The sequence below is a fragment of the Ochotona princeps genome, chromosome 7, assembly GCF_030435755.1.
Source record: "Ochotona princeps isolate mOchPri1 chromosome 7, mOchPri1.hap1, whole genome shotgun sequence".
NCBI classification, from domain to species: domain Eukaryota; kingdom Metazoa; phylum Chordata; class Mammalia; order Lagomorpha; family Ochotonidae; genus Ochotona; species Ochotona princeps.
In genome coordinates, this window is record NC_080838.1 from 74,426,390 (window position 1) to 74,449,398 (window position 23,009).

Below are 23,009 nucleotides of genomic sequence, written 5' to 3' on the forward strand. Positions count from 1 at the left end.
TTATTGCTGTTTGGTTTGATACAGGAAAATGCATTATCCCAAAGATCAGTAGTGTAATGAGCATTTTTATCGTCGTGTCTCTTATAAAGAAGGACTTCTTTCTTCTTATTATTATTTTATGATACAGTACAGTAGGCTCTGGGATTTTCTTTCCTACCTCCCCAAATCCTCTCTCCCCCAGCCATTGAATTCCTCTTATTATTAACAATAGTGTAGTCCTTCACAAAGTGTATCCTGAAATTGTATGTATGGACATTGGCAGAGAGACTAGCATTGGCTATTTAAATTAAAGAAACTCAACAACAAGCAGTACCTTATTGTTGAGTTATTTAACACATGAATTGGGTCGCATTGTGTACAGCACAATGAAATTTGGACTTCAATTCCAAATGAGTAATATGTACCTGAAGAATGAAATAGCTGGTAGTGAACTCTTATAGGACTTGGGGAAAATAGTAAGGAAATCTTCTATTTTATTGTATGTTGGACTACAATATTTATAAACATTTAAAATATACTTTTGGCTTTTGTACTAAATTAATACATTTTGTTTTCCATTGCAGAGATGAAGTTAAATATCAACATTTGTTTTACATAATGCTCTTTCTGAATGCAAAATAGCTAGTTAAATATGCTATATGTGATACTCGGTTATCATTTGTTGAAATGCATTCCTTAAATGAATATTAAAATGACTGCCTACACACCTGTGCACCAGGATCTGGAAGTTGGTTGTGGTTCTTGACTAATGCCAAAATAAGTCTTATTTATTTTTCACTTTAAATCAGATCAGTTAGTAGTGTTTAGTGAGCAGTTTCATCCACAGTTAATTTTAAGAGTTGAACTGATATTTGCCGTGACCTCTTTTTTAGAATTAGGTCATCAAGGTCAATTACCAGCTCCTTCTAGAGATGAGAATATTGATTTACATCACAGAACTTCTGGGAGATACAAATTGAGCGTGGCTTAAATGTTTGTTCAGTATTCCTCAATGCCATCACTGGGAGTTGCACTTATTTAACAAGTAGCGCAGGGAGTGGCTTAACCTGTTTAACATGCAAGTATGATATGTGCATGTGGAAACAGTTGCATATGTAACACGCAGAAATTTGTCTTCAACACATGTTTTTGGTATATTCCTTTAAACGCTAGGCCACTTAATCACTTCTAACATTCTTTAGCTGTGTCAGTCTTAAATTTATATGCTGTCCTTTAGTGTAATAAGCACTGAAATCGGAGGTGGTCATTTGCTCTATACCAGTGACAGATATTTTATATATATATATCACTTGGTTTCAGATGCCCATTTGTGTGTGAAATCCATCAATTACTTATAAAGTGACTTTTCAACAGTTGGTGGCTCTTAGAGGTACCTACCTCCAATTGCTGAAAACTATTAGAAGCTATATGACAATGGAGCCTCTGTAAGGATTTCCAAGGGAAGCTCACCGCTTAATAGCAGCAAATGTAGGTTCCTGCCACGGTATGCCAACTGCTTGTTGCACATTTGACAGGCTGTGGCAGCCAGTCTGCAGTCAATGTGTGAATAGTTGATAGGAATGATACTGAAGAGTGACAAAATGAAAGTATTAATTTTCGTTGCAAAATTTCACTAAATTTGGTCTTGTATTTAAAGTAATTCAGTGCATTTTTGTGTTTATAACTTCCTGATTATTTAACTTTTCCTAAAGCGTAACATTCTCATATTCTTCTAAGCCATTCATCTTAAATTTATAAATAAATGTCCTAGATTCTTAATTCAAATTACGTTTTCCCTTTGTTTGATCTGCAAGCATGTGGTGGTAGTGTAATGTGAAGTTAAATAAATAGTGTGGATTTCACCTTAATATTCTTCACATTGTTCATTAATTACTGATAGCGCAGGTATGTGCAGTTTTTTATTTTTCAGTTTTTTCAGGTTGACTTAGGGTTTAATATGCTTGTCAGATAACACCCTAACTTTTCCCTGCTGCTTGCGGTGTGTTTTGGGCCGTGTTCAAAGCGCATGCTCAGGTTACAGCACGCGGCTTGCTGGTTTCTAAGACAGAGGTGTCACCCGCAGCTGGTCAAGTGCTGCATCAGGAATTTGTTATTCTGTGCCATCCGTAATAACAGAGAGGAGCCGTGTCCTTGGTTTGGAGGAGCAGGGCTGTTTGCACTCAGGCAGTCTTGTGGATGTCACTGGGTCCAGCATCTTTATGCCTAGGCATCTGAGAAGTGGCCCTGCTGCGTGTGCCTAGAATCCCAAGGCCCTGCTGCTTTCTACATCAGAAAGCCGTCTCAGAAAATGAAACAAGAAACACACAAATACGCCTAAGATTCCAAATCTTTAGGCCAGATAATTATCTTTTAATTTCATTATCCTGTGAATATTGAAACACCCTTTGTGTAACGCGAGTCCCTTACGTCTCCATTGTGGCAGGCTACCTCTGATGGCAGGCTGAGGGGACAGCCAGGGCCGCCGTGGTTCGGCTCCTCACGGCTGTGTCCCCACGCCGTCGCAAGTGTCACCGTGTCTGCTGGGTGACAGGACCAGGGAGTGATGGTGAGGCTGAAAGGGGATTGTTTTTTCATCATTTACAGGAATATGTGTCTAGGTACCTGGGATTGTTGTTAAAGGGATTGTAACTTACAAAGTGATGCCCACAGAAACAGGAAGATGCGTCCCAGGTGTACACATACATATACAGCCTCTCACATGAATTTTGGTTTTGAAATCCATCTTTGATTAATGAAAGTTTTTTTTAAAAAAACATAGCAATGCAATTTCCAAGTTTCAAGCAGGTTATTTCCAAAATTTTTGAAAGTGCAACCTTTTCATAAGCTAGATGGCCCAAATTCATGGTATACAAATCAGGCGATATAGATTTTATATAGCAAATATGTGTTCATATGTTTAAATATTAATGTTCTGTTTTGACAGTTTTCAGCTTTGCTGGGTTTCTACATGACACACCGGCCACTCTATTCTAATTAATAATTAAAGTTACATGAACCTGAATTTTGAATACACCACTTTTTACCTCAGAAACCAGATCAAGTCCAGCTATGAGGCATGATTTATTCCTTTTTCCACAGTCAAAAAAAAAAAAAATCAGGCCAAATGAATCTCCAAGAATTATACAGGAATGATGGTGTTCATTAAACAGTGAGTCAAATATTAAACTCAAAGTACTTCCTAAATCAAAACTTACAAATATCCTGTCATTATCATTTCATTAAAAATGAAATTCGAATAAATTTTCTGTTCAATTGAAATATTGTTTTTTTTTTACGAAATGCTTACTACAGTGAAACATTGTTCTTAAGGTTTAGTGAAACAGTGCCCAGTGCAGTAGCCTAGCGGCTAAAAGTATGCGCCATGAACCTATATGGGGACCAGTTCTAAATCCAGCACCCCCGCTTCCCATCCACTCCCTGCTTGTGGCCTGGGAAAGCAGTTGAGGACGGCCCTAAGCCTTGGGATCCTGCACCTGCGTGGGAGACCCGGAGGAGGCTCCTGGCTCCTGGCTTCAGATTGGCTGAACTTGAGGCTTTGCAGCTACTTGGGGAGTGAATCATCAGATGGAAGATCTTCCTCTCTGTCTCTCCTTTTCTCTGTATATGTGACTTTACAATACAAATAAGTATACCTTAAAAAAAAAAAACTAGTGAAACTTTGGCATGGTTCATGCAATAGCATTTTAGATTGATGTCGGACTTGTGTCTTCTTTTAAAGGTGACAACTTTTGATTGTCTAGGGTTTTGTTAAATCTGTCATGTGGCCTTCACTTTGAATGCTTTTTTTGTGACCTCACGTAGGTCTGTATGTTAAAAGCCATATAGAAGTGTTTTTCTGGAACTGCTTTTGTACTGCTAGAATGTTCACCTTATTTCTTACCCGGTGTTTTACGCAGACACAAGTTGGTAGCTTTGATCAAAAACTCGAATAAGTTTATGGTTCATCTTTGAAGAGAGCAGCAAATCAGTTGCTCTTTAGAGCTGATTCTAAACAAAAGAAAGTTACTTTTCTGTGAAATAAAGTAAGCTGAACAAAATACAATTACAGAGAACTAATATAAGGGTGCCTCAAGCAAGTTGGGCCTGACTGAATAATTTTAACCTGAAGACACTCATCTAAGGTTTAATTATGCTCCTTAGGCTGCGGCAAATAAGAATGTAAGTGAAACTTTAATCTGAGGGTTTAATGGACTGGAGCCTCCTCTGAACTCTGGGCACTGATGGTGAGATCCGTGCCCAGGCACAGGCGCCTTGTATTTCCAAGTTTCTCACTCACTCAGTAACATCCAGTCTGTATGCCGAGACCCACCAACAATGGCTTGAATGAGGTGCTGAAAAGCACCCAAAATGCTCAGACCACATCTCTACGCATATGGTGGAGACCACGTGAGGGTAGCACAGGCTGTCCTGGAGGAGATTCTAGAAATATCCAGCACCTTCAGCTCATGTCTTAGCCCCAGGCATCTGCCTGAGTTTCTCGTGCTGGATTTCTAGTTTATCTTCTGATGATGATTTCTGAACATGTTTCACTTTGCTTTGGTGCCTATTTTCCTGTTCCTCAAACAGATAAAATTACAACGGCTTATAAAGCTACTCTGTCGGAAGCACTGTATATGTACCATGTAGTGTCAGTATAGCAGGTACATTGTAATTAGAGGGAGATGAAAGTTTCACTTCCCTGTATTCTTTTTTGTTTTAATTTTTTAAAGATTTATTTATTTTTATTGGAAAGGCAGATATACAGAGGTGAGGAGAGACAGAGAGAAAGATCTTCCATCCAATGATTCATTCCCCAAGTGGCTGCCATGGCCGGAGCTGCGCTAATCCGAAGCCAGGAGCCTCCTCCGGGTCTCCCATGCAAGTGTGGGGTCCCAAGGCTGTTCTCACCTGCTTTCCCAGGCCACAGGCAGGGAGCTAGATGGGAAGCGGGCTACTGGGATTAGAACTGGTGTTCGTATGGGATCCCGTCATGTTCAACGCAAGGACGTTAGCTGCTAGGCTACTGTATTGGGCCCTTCCCTGTATTTTAAAGAGAATGTTTCCAGTTGAGGCAAATATGAGTTAATATTGTATCACCCACTCTGACGAGGCCAATCACTAGACATCCTTTCATCTTTATTTCCCCAAATTTTATAGGTTAGTGAAAGTCATCTTGCCATATATCTTTTGGCTCCATGCCACTTGTGGCCTTAGTATTAATCCTTGCAGTTTGGGGTTTGGGTGTCCCAGGGGCTTGTTCTTGTTATGACGGTAGCAATACATAAAGAAGAAGCAACTTGCGTCTGCAAGGGATGCTCCTAGCGTTTTGACTTCAGGCTGTCTTGTTTCATCTTGCTAAACATCGCCGCCGTATTCATCTTCAAAGTGGGAAGCGTTTTCGTGAGACTGTGTCTGGTTACCGGCGACCCCGCGCCTTTGGCTCACGAGGCCCAGCAAGTTACGGGACGTGGTTGTTGGCTCTTTGTGATGCACGTGGATGTCAGAGTAGAGCCGAAGGGCTTCGTGAAGCATGCGCATTCTAGTGCATTCCGTCTGCCTTTCCTCTCTTCCTCCTGACCCGCTGAAAAAGGGGAAGCTATGACATCCTGAAAGATTTATTTATTTTTATTGGAAAGTCAGATATACAGAGAGGAGAAAAACAGAGAGTAAGATCTTTCGTCTGATTATTCACTCCTCAAGTGACCGCAACGACTTGTGCTTCACCGGTCCGAAGCCAGGAGCCAGGAGCCTCCTCTGGGTCTCCCATGTGGGTGCAGGGTCCCAAGGCTTTGGGCCATCCTGGGCTGCTTTTCCAGACCACAAGCAGGGAGCTGGATGGGAAGCGGGGGTGCTGGGATTAGAACTGGCGTCCATATGGGTTCCCGGCGCGTTCAAGGGGAAGACTTCAGCTGATAGGCCACGGTGCTGGACCCTCCATTCTGTGCTTTTAAAATTAAATTTATTCCTATATATGGAGAAAACCTAAGGGAAAATTTGTAATCTTATGCAAATGTATTATCTGATACCTAAAGCTATCTGGATAATTTTTGAATGCATTACTTAAATTTTTCTTTGTTTTTGAAGATGTTAACGTGTTTGAAGTTTTAGCAAATCCTTAACCGAAAAGTCTTTAGCCAAGAAAGTGACCTGATATTACTTCTTAGCAGTACATGTGCATCGCTGCAGGAACCGGAGCGTCACTGAAATGTCAGCTGCTGCTGTCCGTGGTGAGCTGTCCTGGAGATGAGTTACTGCAACTAACTGCCACGCGTGTGCTACTATGATAAGTAAAGTACAAAGAAGGAGCGAAGAGGATAGATACAAAACCTTGAAGAAATTAAAACGTAACCCATCTGTAGTCAGTGTATAGGACTGACAGTCACCTGCTTGCAGAGAAAAAGCAGAGTTGGAGTCAAATATCAAATACATCTGTGTGTGTGTGTGTGTGTGTGTGTGTGTATTCTGCAAGTGTTTTGCAGAAGGGTCCTAAAGGATCCTGACAGTGAACACATATTCCCGCTGCCCACCCGAGGAAGTGCCCATCGAGGGAGAGAGAACCCTTCCAGCTGCGTGTCCCTGTGCCTCTGTGTGCCGTGTCTGCCGTGTCTCCAGCAGGAGGCTTGGAAAGCGTTCTCACAGAAGCTTCCCTGAACGTTTCGTTTACCCAAGACATCGTCTTCTGAGACATCACGACCAGGTCTCCAAGGGTCAGTGGCCAGAGTCGAAGCTCTGCAGCTTTTAAGCTTTCAGGACTTCTCAACTGAACGGAGTGATGATTAAAATGTATAAAAATGTCTGGGAATTTCTAATTATGTACTGTACTCTTAATAGATTCTAAATAATTATTATCATGTTTTCTTATTGAAATATAGACTTGTGGGCTCTAGAATTCTGTACATGTGGTGTAATTTCATTCGTTTTCCAAGGAATTTACAATTTAACAACCATCACAAAAGCTTATGATACTGTTAATTATTAAATCAGTATTTGGGAGTCTTTGTTCTTGGTCATCCAAGTCAGAGGGATCAGAGGAGGTCGGAGCCTCACAGTGTTGTGATCAGTTAAAGCAAAAAAGTGACATCTGTTTTTTAATAAATAGAAAGACATAAAGAGAAACTGAGTAGAAGCTAAGGTTTTCTGAATAATATAGCACGTGGGTGTGACTCCAGCAGGGAGCAGGGGCTTGATACACCTGTTAGGGATATCTGTTCTACCACTGCTCCCTCCTTCACCCAGGCCGGGAGAGTCTCTTAGCATCGTTCCTGCTGAATGTTTAATTCTGCCAGCTTTAGGGTGTTTTAGCAGAGAACAAGATGAATTAAGATGGCTTAAAGAAGAAAAAAATTACACGTCGTTAATCATTTTCCCCTGAGAATAGGTTTCAAAACCATGCTGCCATGAGTCAAGTTCAATTATTTAATGTCAACGTGTACTTTTGTGAGGATACATTCTTTATAGCTGCTTATTTTAATTTGAACAAAGCTATGTATTTCATATTTAAATATAAAAACTACTGTTTTAAAATTTTTTGCAAGCCATTCAGCTTAAATGTAAATAAACTATACCCATTTTTCAACCTGCTGAATCTCTTGAAAGTATCTTTTATAGTATCTGTTTTATTATCTATTAAAAGAGAGAGATTTGGGCTTGGTGTGGTGGCCTAGAGGCTAAAGTCCTCACTTTGAATGCGCCGGGATCCCATATGGGCGCCGGTTCTAATCCGGGCGGCCCTGCTTCCCATCCAGCTCCCTGCTTGTGGCCTGACCCTGCGCCCGCATGGGAGACCTGGAGCAAGTCCCTGGTTCCTGGCTCCTGGCTTCGGATCGGCTCAGCACCGGCCTTTGCGGTCAGTTGGGGAGTGAATCAGCGGATGGAAGATCTTTCTTTCTATCTCTCCTCCTGTTTATATATCTGACTTTGCAATAAAAATAATAGATAAATCTTAAAAAAAAAACAAGAAAAAAAGATTTCAGGTATAAAGAAATGGTTAACGTGGTGTCAGTGAGTGTCCATGCTGCGTAGTGATGTGCTGTCGCCATGTGCCTGTGCGACATGAGCAGGTTCCTGGCACAGTAGCTGTGTATCCATGGACCGTCTAAGTGCTGCTGCGGCTAGGGCAAGTATGGCTTTTGCTGCTGTATCAACGGCACATGGTAATGAATGAAGTGTTTCATGTGGAAACTTACTGGAATTACAAACCCAATCATCTCCTTAAAAAAATTTGGGTATGACATTTCTCGCAAAATCTGAGAAAAACATACAGTAACATATGTGGAGCCTGTTTATGACTGTGAAGACATCTGCTGAAAAGAGCTGCCCTGCCGTGGGGTGGTGGGAAGCCGTAGGGTGGTGGGAAGCCGTAGGGTATTGGGAAGCCGTAGGGTGGTGGGAAGCCGTAGGGTATTGGGAAGCTGTAGGGTGGTGGGAAGCCGTAGGGTGGTGGGAAGCCCTAGGGTGATGGGAAGCCCTAGGGTATTGGGAAGCCGTAGGGTGGTGGGAAGCCGTAGGGTGGTGGGAAGCCGTGGGGTGGTGGGAAGCCGTAGGGTGGTGGGAGGGTGGTGGGAAGCCGTGGGGTGGTGGGAAGCCGTGGGGTGGTGGGAAGCCGTGGGGTGGTGGGAAGCCGTAGGGTGGTGGGAAGCCGTAGGGTATTGGGAAGCCGTAGGGTGGTGGGAAGCCGTAGGGTATTGGGAAGCCGTAGGGTGGTGGGAAGCCGTAGGGTGGTGGGAAGCCGTAGGGTGGTGGGAAGCCGTAGGGTATTGGGAAGCCGTAGGGTGGTGGGAAGCCGTAGGGTGGTGGGAAGCCGTAGGGTATTGGGAAGCCGTAGGGTGGTGGGAAGCCGTGGGGTGGTGGGAGGCCGTGGGGTGGTGGGAAGCCGTAGGGTGGTGGGAAGCCGTGGGGTGGTGGGAAGCCGTGATGCAGCTCCTGCTGGGAGGAAGGTTGGTCGAGTGTGATGATGGCTCCCCGTGCTCCCCCAGGGGTGCTCCCAGGCCATCAGCTCTGTTTGTGAACGTTAATAAGTGTCCCCCAGGGTCAGGCATGTGGAGTTGCTGCTTGCAACACCTACGTCTCATTTCACTGTGCTTGGATAAAGTCCCAGCTCTGCCCAGTCCAGCTTCCTGCACATGCACATTATGGGGGTGGAGGGAGGGGAGGCCAGCAGGTGCCCGCTCAGGTGGTGTGGAGTCCTTGCTGCCCACACGGGAGGCCTGGGATCCTGGCTCGGCCTCCGCAGTGTCTGGGCATCTGGGCATTGGGCGATATCTCCCTCCCTCACTGTCTCTCCGTTGTAGTTTCTCTCTAATATTAATTTGCAGGGTTTTTTTTTAAGTGCACTGAGATTCTCAGTTAAGGCAAATAGCTTTGTTCTGACTTCCCCTCTAGCTTTGCCCCAAGTGAGTAAATTTATGAACAAGTGATTATGGCTCATATTCTTTTGCAGTGATCAGAGAAAAAGTATTTGTGTTGTAGTTTTTGGACTTGACATTTAACCCACCTAATTAGATCTTGGCCCCTAATAACATGGGAAATGAACATACTATCACATGACTTTAAATACTTTATATAAGAAGGTTAAAAATTCTGCTTAGCGCAAGTTCAACGTCACATGATTTTAATCCTGCTTTATTTCCATGAATCATTGGAACTTGTAAGTGTTCTAATTGGACGATTTAATAAAAATTTACAATCTTCTGAGCCCTCCAAGGGTTTGCCAACTGTTACTTCCCAGAGAAAATTAGGAGCAGGGCTACACAGCTCAATGGAATTCACAGTGAATCAAGTAGTACCCGTCTCCATGAGATTCAATTCTCTTCACTATTAAACCTTTCCCAAAGCTGCCAGTTCTTAACACGTGCCAGGATTGAGCTTAACTTTCCCTTTCTTTCCTTGCTGTTCTGCTGGTGGAGATGATTACTCTGAGGAAGAAAACAGTGGCCGGAGCGAAAGGCTGGCATCATTTCAGGGCTGATGCGCCAAGTGTTCTTTGACTAAATTGCTTGTAGGAAAAGGAAGGGGAAATAGCTGTCACTCAGAAGTTCTTCCTGCTTCTCTGCCATTAGGTCATGACACGTCGCTGAGCCAGCCAATCACTGTTGCTCTTTTATTCATGCATTCATTCATTCTTCTGCTCAGCTTTCATTCATACATAGCTGACTTCAGTCAATACTGCACTGAATTTGTACACTTCTTCAGGCAACATTCTTAACACTCACACAGCAGCATAAACTGACAGTGGGCTGTAAGTCTGCGTGCAAGAGGAGACCTCAGGGTTGAAGCTGGCCTCCTGAGCCGTCCCCCCAGGTGGCTGCAGCCTGCAGCACTTGTCAGTGAATGCCATTGCGTATTTCCAAGACGTGGGAATGGTCAGCAAATGCATACGTGTCTTATGAAATAGCCATCTATTTAGCAGTGGGAAATGTGATAAAAAGAGAAATTGGAAAATTTGTTGTGTATGTTTAATATGTTTATGCATATTGCCAGATATGCTTCAGTGTTGCACTCAGCATTCTCAAAGCTTTCATTTAGTATCGTAAGAAGATATAAACTAGAAAGAACCCTTATAGATTTCCAAGAAATGTTTCTTTTCTGTGAAATATTTACTGAGATTCCAGTTGCATAGACAATGCCTAGAGTGGCATTACTTCAGTATCTACTTAAGCTTTAATTAAACTAAAAAAAAAAAAAGAAACGTGTAGTAGCATTTTGTGTAAAATATACAGCTGAACCTCTTAAAAATACCAGGCAGACTTCATTTATTCCATTCATTATCTTGCCTAGCAATGATGTAAATTATCATGGTTCAGTGAATTCAAGCGTGAACTTTGAACTCAATAATTCTGAATTTCAGTCTCAGTATATGATGTCATTCATGGTCTCACCGCTGCTCCGTGACCATGCCTCTGGCCTGTCTCAGTCCTGTCCTATTTCTCCCTACCGTGTGTCCATGTGTGTTACATCCTGTGCACTCACCAGCTCTGTAGGCTTTGTGCTCACTAGTTCAGTTACAGCCACAAAGACAACACTACATCTTTCATTTCATTCTTTCGTGACTCGGCTGGCTTCCTTGTTGCTACTCGATTCCTATTCTCAACTTCTGGCAGCTACTAAACTCTTATACACTTATAACCAGATATTTTAACCATGTTTGTTTCCGGAATCATACAGTTAAAGTTAGTAAAATATTATTTTGTTCACTCAGCATGATTCCCTGGAGGTCTGTTCTAGTTATTCTAATTCTTGCTTTTGTCAGTCATTTTGTCTAATGGCATTTAAACATTTGGCCATAGGAACTTATCCCGGCAGCTGCCTCTTGCTTTCTTTTTTTTAGGATATTACAAATGAAATTACAATATACAGGTATTTGTGTAAAAGTAGGTTTTCATTTACTTATCATAAATGTCAAAAACTGGGACTTCTCTGTTGTGTGGTAATTCCATATTTACCTCTGTGAGACTCTGCTGTTCATTCAGAGTGGGTGTACTATTCCACATACTAACCAGCGATTTGGGGCTCGACCAAAAGCTCATAGAAGCTATATAGTATGAAAATCATATGCATGTATATCAGTACTTTCTCTCCAAAATATAAGTTTTTTAATTTCAGCTTCCCATGAGCATTTGTAGTACTCAAACTAGTTTCTGCAGTATCTTTAACACTGGGTATTGTCACTATCTAAAAATACAATTTTAACTCATTGTAAGCAGGTGTACAGTAATGTTTCACCGTGAGCTTGACTTGAATCTTCCTGGTGGCTAATAGCATTGATCGTCTTTATATTGACTTAAAAGCTTTTGCTCCCCACCTGTTTTGTTCAGTGACACATCTATTCATCCCTTTTCTTCATGTTGTAATTGGTTTATTTATGTATTTTTCCAGTGAGTTTTGCAAGGTACATTTCTTAAACTTAGTTTTGTGAGATAACAGAATATTTGTAGTGGCGTTTTCTCTTCTAGCGTGTTCAGTATCTCTTCCATTCTGGGCCTGCCTCTGACTAAGAGTCAGTTGATGGTCAAGTTTCCCCACTCTCCACCTGAGATCTTTTCCTCTTGCTACACCCAAGCATTTTCGCTGTGTTGGCTCTCATTGGTGTGACCAGGCACGGATCTCCGTGGACACTGATCAGGCTCCCGGGCGTTTTCAATCTGTGGATCAGTGTTGCTCATCAAACTTGGGAAAGCTTTCACATTCATGCAGCTATTGCATGTGCCATCATGTTCAAACATTACTTTGGGGACTTTTGTTATGTAGCTACAGTTATATTTCAACCCAGACCAGACACAGTCTTAATCAATGCAGAAGGCTCAGTTTGCACTTGATTGAAGTTTGTCCCTTCCACCTCAGAGAGAGACACACTGCCTTGCTGAAAACCAAAACCGTTCCTTGTGGAAATTGCACTTGCTGAGCATCCTCCATGCTCACTCAACACGACCTTCCATTCTGTGACATTTTACTGATGTGGCTGCAGCAAGTGGTTGGGGGGTGGACTTTAGTCTATTCCTGCAACACAATCACTTAAACTTGAAGAAGCTCTCAGCTCTAATGTGACTGTTTCCCAACAAAACAATGAGCTGGAAATTTGTGTCGAATAGCCACTGATTACAAGCACATGATTAATCTGAGATATGGAATTGATTTATGGGGGCTGTTGTCAAGGCCTGTACCACAAGTGTAGTATTATCCACTGAAAAACGAGGGCAGAAAATAGAGAACACGGTCAGCTTTATATTTCTTTACGTATTTTATAGACTAGGCACATAATTCGGAGTTGTAAATGGTTTACTGAAAACTTTTTTTTTCTTGTCAGAATAGCAGAAGTATAATTATATTTATTTGCTCTGAAACATTAAGCGCACCAGAGGTTAATCTACTTTATTTTCGTTAAATTGAATCTCAAGTGAAATAGTTTTTTCCTCATTTACTGAAACATTCATACTTCTTGGAAAAAAAAAGTTTTCTGTCAGATTGGTGATTGTTTATGATAGGGCAGAATTTTCATGAAAGTGTATCATAATACGAATTTCAAATTGTACATGTTATACACACATGCAGTGAACTAGCATTGGGAGTTCATCTTGACTTCTCGTAATGACTGTCATGGTCAAGGGGTGTCTGTGATCTCAAGCCTTGAAACATGAGGGAAATATTTGACTCTCATTGGTGGGATCTTAAAAGCTTCGTGGTGTATGTATACTTCTGCTTAATTAAGCAAGTCTGTATGGAGGTGGCAGTCAAGCTAAAAGATATAAAATCACTGACTTTGCATATTGCTCTAATTGTACAGTAAAGGGCATTAATATCACCGTAGCTGTATGCAGTGTTAAGGCCTGGACTAACTCGTGGTTTAGCGTGGTAACAGTGCATGCTAGCAAGGTCCTGTAGCGTCAGCAGTTGCTGTCTTCAAGTGCAGTGGTGCCAGAGTGGATCTCATGGTGAATTTTAGCCTTGTTTGTTGTTTTCCTGCTGCTTAATTATAATTCACAGCACAAAATCACCGACAGTTCAGATAATACTTGGAAGACACACTGAGATCATGTAAAACTATATTCAGTGTATTAATTTGTTAATTTCAGACATGTCTACCCAGTTAGCTTGTTCTGACTTTCAACATTATTTCTGACTTGTTCATAAGTTTGAGTTCATTCTCGTTGAGTAGGTTTCAGGGAGAAATGTCAGATTATAAGTTTTGAAATATTTATGACACGTTTGATCATCTTACATGATGTAGAGCTATTTGTAAGGATGCACTTATTTATTTATTCGTTTGAAGTAGTGGCAGCAAGAGATGGGGAAAGAGAGCTTCCACCTGCTTTTTGCCTTGCCAGATGCTTGCCGCAGCTGAGGCTGGCCCAGGCCACGGCAGAGTCCAGAAGTCATTCTAGGTCTCCCGTCTGGGTTACAGGGCTTCAGATATTTGGCTCATCATCTGCTGCTTCCCAGGCACATTGGAAAGTAGTTGGATTAGAAGTGGAGCAGCCAGGACTGAGTTTGAATTTTTGTGTGTTCATCTTTGTATATCATTTGATCTTTGCAATGGCAGAAAGCTTGCACAAAGTCTGGACTTTAGGTATGCATGTTTTTCATGGTTTGTCTCATGCTGCTTTGGATGTTGTAACTTCCAGGTTTATTTCTTTTGAACGTAGATGCTTTTCTTAAACTGAATAAATAAATAGTGGAAACTGAATAAATAAATAGTGAATACATTAAAAATATCAACACCAGTATTCAAGGAAAAGCAAAATATGCTTTATTTTTCCATTTGGAGAAATCTTTCCTTTGAGAGTCATACTTGGTCTAAGAGATGCTCAATTATTAGTGAAATTTTTGTGAAAACAGCCATAGAAATTTGAGAGTTTTAATCCCTGTGTTTATCAAATGATTTTATTTGTATCATGGATTGAATTTGATTTCAGAAATAGTTGTGTTTTGTTCTGGAGACAATAAAGTAATCATATCCATGTTTATTTTATATGCAGAAAATTGAGTCATTTTTAACAATATCACTACAGCTTACTCATGATGCTTTAAACAAATAAAACTCCTATTTGGCATGTGTCAAGTCATTATTCCAGTAATATATGATTGAGCAAATGTAGCAAGATTTTGGTTCAAATGATTTTTTCTGAAAGTTGGTTCATTTAATCATTTTTATTTTACTAAATCATTAGAGCTATAGGTATAAAACTTTCTCACTGTGGCTGTGCATTAAAACCAGACATGCTGCTGTTGCTGCTGCCCTGTGGATACCAGGGTTTTCATCCAAAGGACACTGAACAAAGAAATTGGGGAGCTATGAGTCTACCCAAAAGAAAACATGTATCTACTTCACTAGGCATTGAAAATTTTTCTGTTGGTTGCTATAACCTCATGTGACCTCGCTTAAACTCTAATTTTAATCCGTGCACAGGTGAAAAAAAATTACTCCTAATCAGAGTTCTGATTGTGCAGATTAGCTGATTTGGCACCAATTATAGGTGTTAAATGTGCTGGGTTTCTTATCTGTGAAATGGTGTGCGGGTTTTCAATGTGAGTGTGTTAATCACATGGTGTGTAGATGGAACTTTTTAAAAGCATGACTGTTTCATTGCTATACTGTGTTAGCTTCGAGGTGTTCACACATCACAGGCTCACCTTCGAATTATAACAAAATGGCTTTCAAAGGGTTAATGATGACTCAAGATGACATTTGCTGTTTTAGTTGAATCCTCACTGTGTGCACCATTGGATAGTTGTGGAAAGGCAGGCAGACAAGAGACTGATATTTGTAGCTGAAGTACCTTGCTCTTTGTGATGAAGTGTATTCTGCTAAAGAGAAATGGCTTCCAGTTGGTAGTAACACATCAAACACAGTAATAGGAAGCAGACACACACACAAAACCTTTCAGCTGTGGAACCTCACTCTTCTACCGTTGCTCATGTTCTTAAGTCACAGACTATGGAAGGTTTCTAGTCTGCTTTCTCTTAGGAAATGTCCTAGATTGAGTGCCTTAGTTCACACCATATTTCTGCTTGGAAAGACATACAAATGTACGTCATGGTACATCTAACTCAAGGAAAAAACACAGTGTTTTGTGTGGCCCAATGAGTCTCCGAACCAAATCCGGGCATGTTTGGCTCATTTTAGCCAATTTAGCAAAACAGGAGAAAAGGGAAGTCATAACAATGAAAATATGATATTAAATTATAAAAGAATCATTAGCAAGATACTAACAAAAATTTTTTTTAAAAATACCTTTACTGAGTTTGAATTTTTGTGTGTTCATCCATCTTTGTATATCATTTGATCTTTGCAATGGCAGAAAGCTTGCACAAAGTCTGGACTTTAGGTATGCATTATTTTTGAGGTAGTAATTCAAATGTTTCTCATTGGTTAAAATGATCCCTTGATATAAAACATTGTGATATAAAGGAATCATCGGCAGCTACCAACAAGGTCGAAGCAGGCTTCAGGTGATAAACAGAGACCCCTAGGAAGTCGTGCTTGGCAGGTGTCGGAAAGATCTGGAGACAGCGATTTTGGGTCATATTTTTTTACACTGCTGTGCCAAAAGCATTGCTAGGATTGTCCTTTGATTCCGCCGAAGTCTGAAAAGCAAGGCCGTAGTGTTTGTAACTGTGGGCTATTACAGGGCTTAAAGTATCAAAGAAGTCTGAGTAAACAAAATAGAAATGGATATTTTGAAAACATTTGCTCGAAAGAAATATGTTCAACGAAGGTGTAAGTTCAAGTTCATACAGCATTAGGCCAATGAAAGATTGATTCACAAATTGTTAAGTAAAATTAAACTCATAAAACATTGCAGATATACTTGGAATGAGAAAATATGTATTTATTTTTAAAAAAGATACATTTCATTTTCCTTTGAAAGGCAGGAGAGTCATAGGTCTTCCATTGAGAGTTTCACTCCCTAAATGGCCCCAGCAGCTGGAGCTGAGCTGTTCTGGATCCAAGATCCAGGAGCCAGGAGCCTCTTCTGGTCCCCCATGTTGGTGTAGGGGTCTACTGACTTAAGCCATCCTCCACAGCTTTTTCTGTGTTTTTCTATGTTTAACATAACAAAATTATATGATAATTTACTGTATTTAAGTTATTTTAAATTAGTGATGTCTCTGGACTAATGTGGCATACTCCCTTCCTTGTAGAAATTCTTTCACTATCAAACATTTATTGAGCATCCCAATGTCTCTGAAAAAATAATTGAAATTGAGACAGTCATGGTTCTTCCCTCCTGTCTGAATGTCTAAGTATTAAAATACACAGAGAAATGAAGAATGGTTTGTGGAGCGCTACATGATGTCTTAACAATATTATTTTAGTTTCTACAAAATGGTACGGTAATCAGTGCTGTGAGTCAGGAGGCACCGGGGTACATCCACACATTCAGGACAGAGCAATATCAGCTGGTAACAGGAGGACTGCGGACACTGTAGTCAGATGGTCAACACGTCTTGCATGAGCTTGGACAAATCCTTTGTATTGTCTGAGCTGAACCTGGAACTTGAGACCCAGAATCTTTTCTCTCTGTAAGATCAGATGAGTATTAAGAAGTCTGATGTGAAGTTCCTTACCACTGTAGCTCGATTTCACTAGAGTGATTCTGATGTGGAAGCTAAAAAAATGCATCATGAAGATGAAAACAGAACTGGGCCTTGCATGGACATTCTCGGATAACTTGAAAGGTCTAAATGAGTTTGATTGTCGTTAAGCTTGCCATTGAGGATTTGAGTGTGTGAGTCATTTTGCAATTTCTGAGTCAGAATTTTCAAGTGTTAGAGGAAAAGCAAGAGTTGTGTGATTTGGGGGTTTGAAAATGAGGTAGTAACGAACAGTGTAGTGGGAGATAGCCCACACGTGGGGCACAACACAGATAGGCAATGCAGAAAGCAGCTGAAGGCTTTGGTGACTTGAATGTTGGGAATTCTGTGAAACCAATATGGCTGTTAAAAATAAGTCATTTTTACCTTTTTGCTACTTCTTTGGATGTAACTGACGTGGGATACCCGGCCAGTTGTGAGCTGAGACTTCAACTGACTTGGAGCTCTCTGTGCCCTGAGGGAGAGTAGTCAGCCTGGGCATGCAGTCCCTGGACTCTGTAACTAGCCCCTTCATCGTCAGGCAATGGCATAGAATTATAGAGACTTGCATGGGCCCCGAGGATGAACTCTAGGGCGTTGAGGATCTGAAGAAACTGAGCCGTCCACCATGATTGGATTTGGTGAACCATACTGGCAAAAACACTCATGGATTCTGACAACAAAAGGCTCAGTGACAATGGTTAAGTAAATCATTAACTCAATGCAAATCCAGCAAAAACTGAAATGAGAATGTTATTTCCTACCTATTGTCTTCTTTGAATTATTGTCATCTTGGTGAGACATAAAAATGTCTCCTAAGAATATGTCTGTCACATGCTTTTTTTTTTTTACATTCTTAGGTGTTATTTTTTTCCTCACTCTCTGTCTTTTTTCTCCCATAACTGATGTTTACTGAAGGCACTGAAATGTTCTTTTTCATTAAAAAAAGACAAGGGGGCAAAATAAATATTATAAGAAAAATGAATTGTGTACCAGTTTGGAGTTTTGTTTAAAAAAATGGGTCTAAAATTAGTGACCTGTTCATTTTAGGTGTGGTTAACTGAACATCTACATGGGAGTTTCATATGATACCCGTTAGTCTGAACGGCACGGGCATAATCAGTGCCTTCTGTTAGTTTATTAGGAATTTGAATCTGCGCTTTGGCTATATTTTGGAAACTTGAAGAGAAAACCAAAATATCATCATGACATTCTGAATTTAAAAAAATATCACAGATTTCTGCTATGAGAGGGTTTAGAGAAGTAAGATGCTTATGGACACATTTTGAAATTGTCACTTGAACCAACTGTGACGCTGTCTCGTCAAGTTCTTGGCTTGCATTTTTAATATCTCTGGTACCCCGGATGTTGTACCGACAGGGATAGTGAGTTGTCCAGGTTAAAATCTTGGAATGTGTTGATACTCCACTTGTTTTTACTTGCTAACAAGATGCTGCTAAATGAATAATGCAACAATTTATGTTACATGAGTGATTTAATGCTTTTTATTTAAAATTCTCGACTTTCGTACTGAAAAACTGTCATAAAAAGATCTGAAGTAACATTAATGTAGATTTTGAAACCTTTCTTAGAGAAGAATGATTTTTCATGCTTATGTCTGTTTTACTAATTCAAAGACATTTTAATGAATTTTATTCCGAATAAATGCATTGTTTGTTTTCATTTGATTAGTTGAGATGGTCTTTTGCGTGAAGCATTAATCATGACATTCAAGAGCCACTTATAGTAAAGATATGGGTGCTTGAGTCACTTGGAGAGAAAATGTAAGTGGTGTAACGACATGATAAAACAGGAAACTGACTTAGGAAATCACAGGCTAAATAGTTTACATATTTTTTGAGAGAGGTCCGAGATTAAATCAGAACATGAATACTGGACATCACAGGATACCTGTAAATTGTTATGCCAGATATAATCTTGATGGCTACATTTCAGGAGCTTAGGAATTGCATCTCATTACCACCTTTTATTTGTATCACATGGAATCTAAAATTTTGAGAGATGCTATTGAAGGTAAGATATTTATTTGCATGCATCTTTGATTTCCCATTACTGACATTTTTGTCAGCTGAACAGGGTCAAGAACTAAGAGTGTATTGCATTTCATATGTAAAGAGACGAATGTGTTAAATATGTTATCTGTAATACTTACTATCTTAAATTGCTTATTTTAAATTTATTGAAAGTAAGCATGGTTTTAATGCTCTGTGACATACAAACATTGAAGTAAAAGTACTTTTTATACTCTCAGATTCTATAAAGACTTAAGGAATTTCTTATGCTATAATAACATCGTTATGAAGAATAAAAATTTGGTTCCATACTGTTGAGGAAATCATTATAGTGCATTGACGTTCTCAGTGTTGGAGTGTTTTACTTTAAAGGAGGACCCTTGTATCTCCTTACCTGGATGCCATTTTTGAAGCTGTGTAAGCCGTAGTTATTGTTTTTTATATCTGATGTGTTTCCAGAAATCTTCAATTGTTGTGCATTGAATAATACATTGTTAAGGCAGAATTAATACATTGCCAGGTTGTAACAAGAAGTCAGTTATTTTGAGATGACAGGATCATCTGTTTTATCAATCTATATTTTTAAAAATTTTACTTCTTTTCATTATTATCATTTTATGATACAGTTCCACAGGCCCTGGGATTTCCCTTACCCCTTCCCCAACCCCTTCCCCCCTCACTGAGTTCCCCTATATTATTACTATAGTATAGTTCTTCATACACAGTCATGTGTCCATCATTGTGGGCATGGACTATGGCAGAGAGTCCAGCATCCTCTTGTCAAGATACAGTAAATAGTTTTATTGGGAGTCCATCTTTATTCTGGAAATAGAAATGCATACTGCATTGTATTCTCACATCTGGATGTGATAGTCTCCATTACATAGTTACCGTACATCCCCTTAAATGAAAACTCACAATACAAAATCAGCAGGAAGAAAAATAGAAATTTACAATGCCATGAAGTTAAGTAGCATGCTACTAGATATAATAGTCTCCATTACACAGCTACTATACATACCCTTAAATGAAAAGCCACAAAACAAAATCAACAGGAAGAAAAAAGAAATTAACAGCACCATGAAATTAAATAACATGCTACTGAATGAGTAATGTGTCGCTGAAGAAACACACAAAAAAATCTCTACTATATTTCTATATCTGATAACAAATCTATGAATAAGCCTTTAACTGTTGAATTTCTGATGGGGTATTGAGTAGAGGGGTTCAATGAAATATCTATTATTAATTTAAATTTATAAATTTTGCATCAGCTTTTATTACAACATTGATTTGTTATTTGTAACTTGACAGGATTAAATAACTGGCTGTTTGAGCACATTAAAATTTCTTCCTCTTTCCCACATTTAGTTATTATAGAAAACTTACAATTTTATAAATTGTTCTCCTCTTTCCCATAATAAATATTGGCTCCACTGTTTGTTCCCCCGATTATTATTCTTCCAAATATATACTTTCTTTGCTCTTCTCATTAACCTCATTCATATTCAATTTTCTTTTCTCTTTTGCTCTGAAATGCACATTTCTACTGTGGGGCATAGCAATCAATCCTATATGTTCATCTTTGGTTTATGGGATGTAATGAAAGATGCAATTTCTTAACTTGACCTTGTTTTCTCAATGCTGTACTTCCAGAAGATCCTAGCAAGTATTCAGCAAAACCACATATGGATTTCAGAACTTCTTTATGTCAAAATAGCTGATTTTTGGATTTCAGTTTCTGTGACATTTCCTGACAAATATTTGTGTGCATGTTAAGACTAGAGGCATTTGTGTGGCTTATTTTTCCTTGTGATGTGTTTTTGCGATTTTTCCTGGCTCTCTTCCTTTTATTTGAATATTCATCTTTCTCATTTTTGTTGTGCAGTGGGAAGAAATTGGTGAAGTGGATGAAAACTACACCCCTATCCACACATATCAAGTATGCAAAGTTATGGAACAGAATCAGAACAACTGGCTTTTGACCAGTTGGATCTCCAACGAAGGTGCTTCTAGAATTTTCATAGAACTCAAGTTCACCCTGCGGGACTGCAACAGCCTTCCAGGAGGCCTGGGAACCTGCAAAGAAACTTTCAATATGTATTACTTTGAGTCCAATGATGAAAACGGGAGAAGCATCAGGGAAAATCAGTACATCAAAATTGATACCATTGCCGCTGATGAGAGCTTTACAGAACTTGATCTCGGTGACCGTGTCATGAAGCTGAACACGGAGGTCAGAGATGTGGGGCCGCTCACCAAAAAGGGCTTCTATCTTGCTTTCCAAGACGTTGGTGCTTGCATTGCTCTCGTTTCTGTGCGTGTGTACTATAAAAAATGCCCTTCAGTGGTGCGACACTTGGCTGTCTTCCCCGACACCATCACTGGAGCAGATTCTTCGCAGTTGCTGGAAGTGTCAGGCTCCTGTGTCAACCATTCAGTGACAGATGAACCTCCCAAGATGCACTGCAGCGCGGAGGGGGAGTGGCTGGTGCCCATCGGGAAGTGCATGTGCAAGGCCGGATATGAAGAGAGGAATGGCACCTGTCAAGGTAAGACTTGCCTGTGGATTTGCGCAGCCACGTCCTCCACCTCCAGCGTGTGTGCACTTCCACCCGAGGCTGTGAACTAGTGGCCTTTTACTCTGCTAATTTATGGAGAATATTTCTCTTGCACTCTGATTTCTCTCTTTTCAAAAGCATTGCATGTCTGGCAGCGATCAAAAACTTAGTGCAGTAGTTTATTGGCTCTGCATAATCGATGCCCGTGGAGTTTCACTTTGCGTTCGGAAGTTTTAGTTTTGAATGATTCGAATCAAGGAATTTAATACCTAGCATTGCTTGATTATTGTTCGCTACTGTTTAATTCCTCTCCATGAAGCTGTTTGCTACCATTGACTTACTGTATGAAATTCAAAAATGAAGGATCTTTCGTGAGGTTTGTTTTGTTTTGGCTTACTTTTGAAAACTCTTCAGAAGTGAGTTCAGCCATATGAACTTCAGGGCAAAACATTTGTAAGCTGACCAGACTTAGTTTATGGTGTTTGCATGTGGCTGCTGTTACATGCTTGTCTTTTAAAATCTACAGATCCATTTTAGGAGCATAATAAGCCGCGCCCCACAAAAAGAGCTACTTGGTGATAGAGCCAAGGTGAAAATGCCATTTCAAAGCAGTGTGCCCTTGAAGACTTTTTTCTGCTTTAATTTTTCCATGCATGCCTCCCTATCATTCGAAGGCTCCTTGTTTGCCCGCACTGTGGTGAATTTAAACTTGGATCCTTCTCTGGGGTTTTCCACAACAGGGTAACACTTGATGTTTGAGCAGAGGGAAGACAAACTTATGGAGAGTAAAAGTAGTTATTTCTTCCCTTTAAAAACACTCATTTTTTTGTGAGCCCAAATCTTATTTTATGTGATATGTTCAGGCTTTCACGTGTATCACTTGGGGCCAGTCGAATATGACCTGGTGCTTTGGTCCCACCCTGTGCTCCCCTGGCCTCCCCTGTTGGGACGCCGCTGCTAGCACGTGGTCAGACTCGCTTCTTCGCCTAGCCTTGACTGCAGATGGAACATAGATCCAGAGAAATGAAGCCGGGAAAATCACTTGTACATTTTCATGAATTCGGTTAATTTTTCTTGCACTTAACTTTCCTCTTTGAGCACCGGCTTCAATTTGGCATTTTTTGCTTTACTCTCTAAATGAATTCACTTTTTCAAATAAAACACAACCGTCTGCACTGGATTTAGAAACACACACACACACACCTGACAGTTGTCTCAAATTAAAATTATGTTTCTGTGTGTAAGGTTCTTGGTGAAATGAATCACAGCTTGTTCCTGATTGCATTTAAAAATGTTAACTTTCATTTTTGAGTATTATAGCTGGTTCAAGTTCAGGTTAAATGGTAAATGAAGAAATCCAAATCAA

At 40.2% G+C, this 23,009-nt stretch overlaps 1 protein-coding gene across 3 annotated transcripts in view; it reads left to right on the forward strand.

The window, feature by feature from the left end:
• Positions 1–23,009, forward strand: part of EPHA5 (EPH receptor A5) — a 336,440-nt gene that overhangs the window by 52,501 nt on the left and 260,930 nt on the right. For all 3 annotated transcript variants that reach the window (XM_004590860.4, XM_004590861.4, XM_058667260.1), the window contains exon 3: positions 20,971–21,634. In XM_004590860.4, the coding sequence (XP_004590917.2) occupies positions 20,971–21,634 (664 nt within the window). The remainder of the gene's footprint in view (positions 1–20,970; positions 21,635–23,009) is intronic.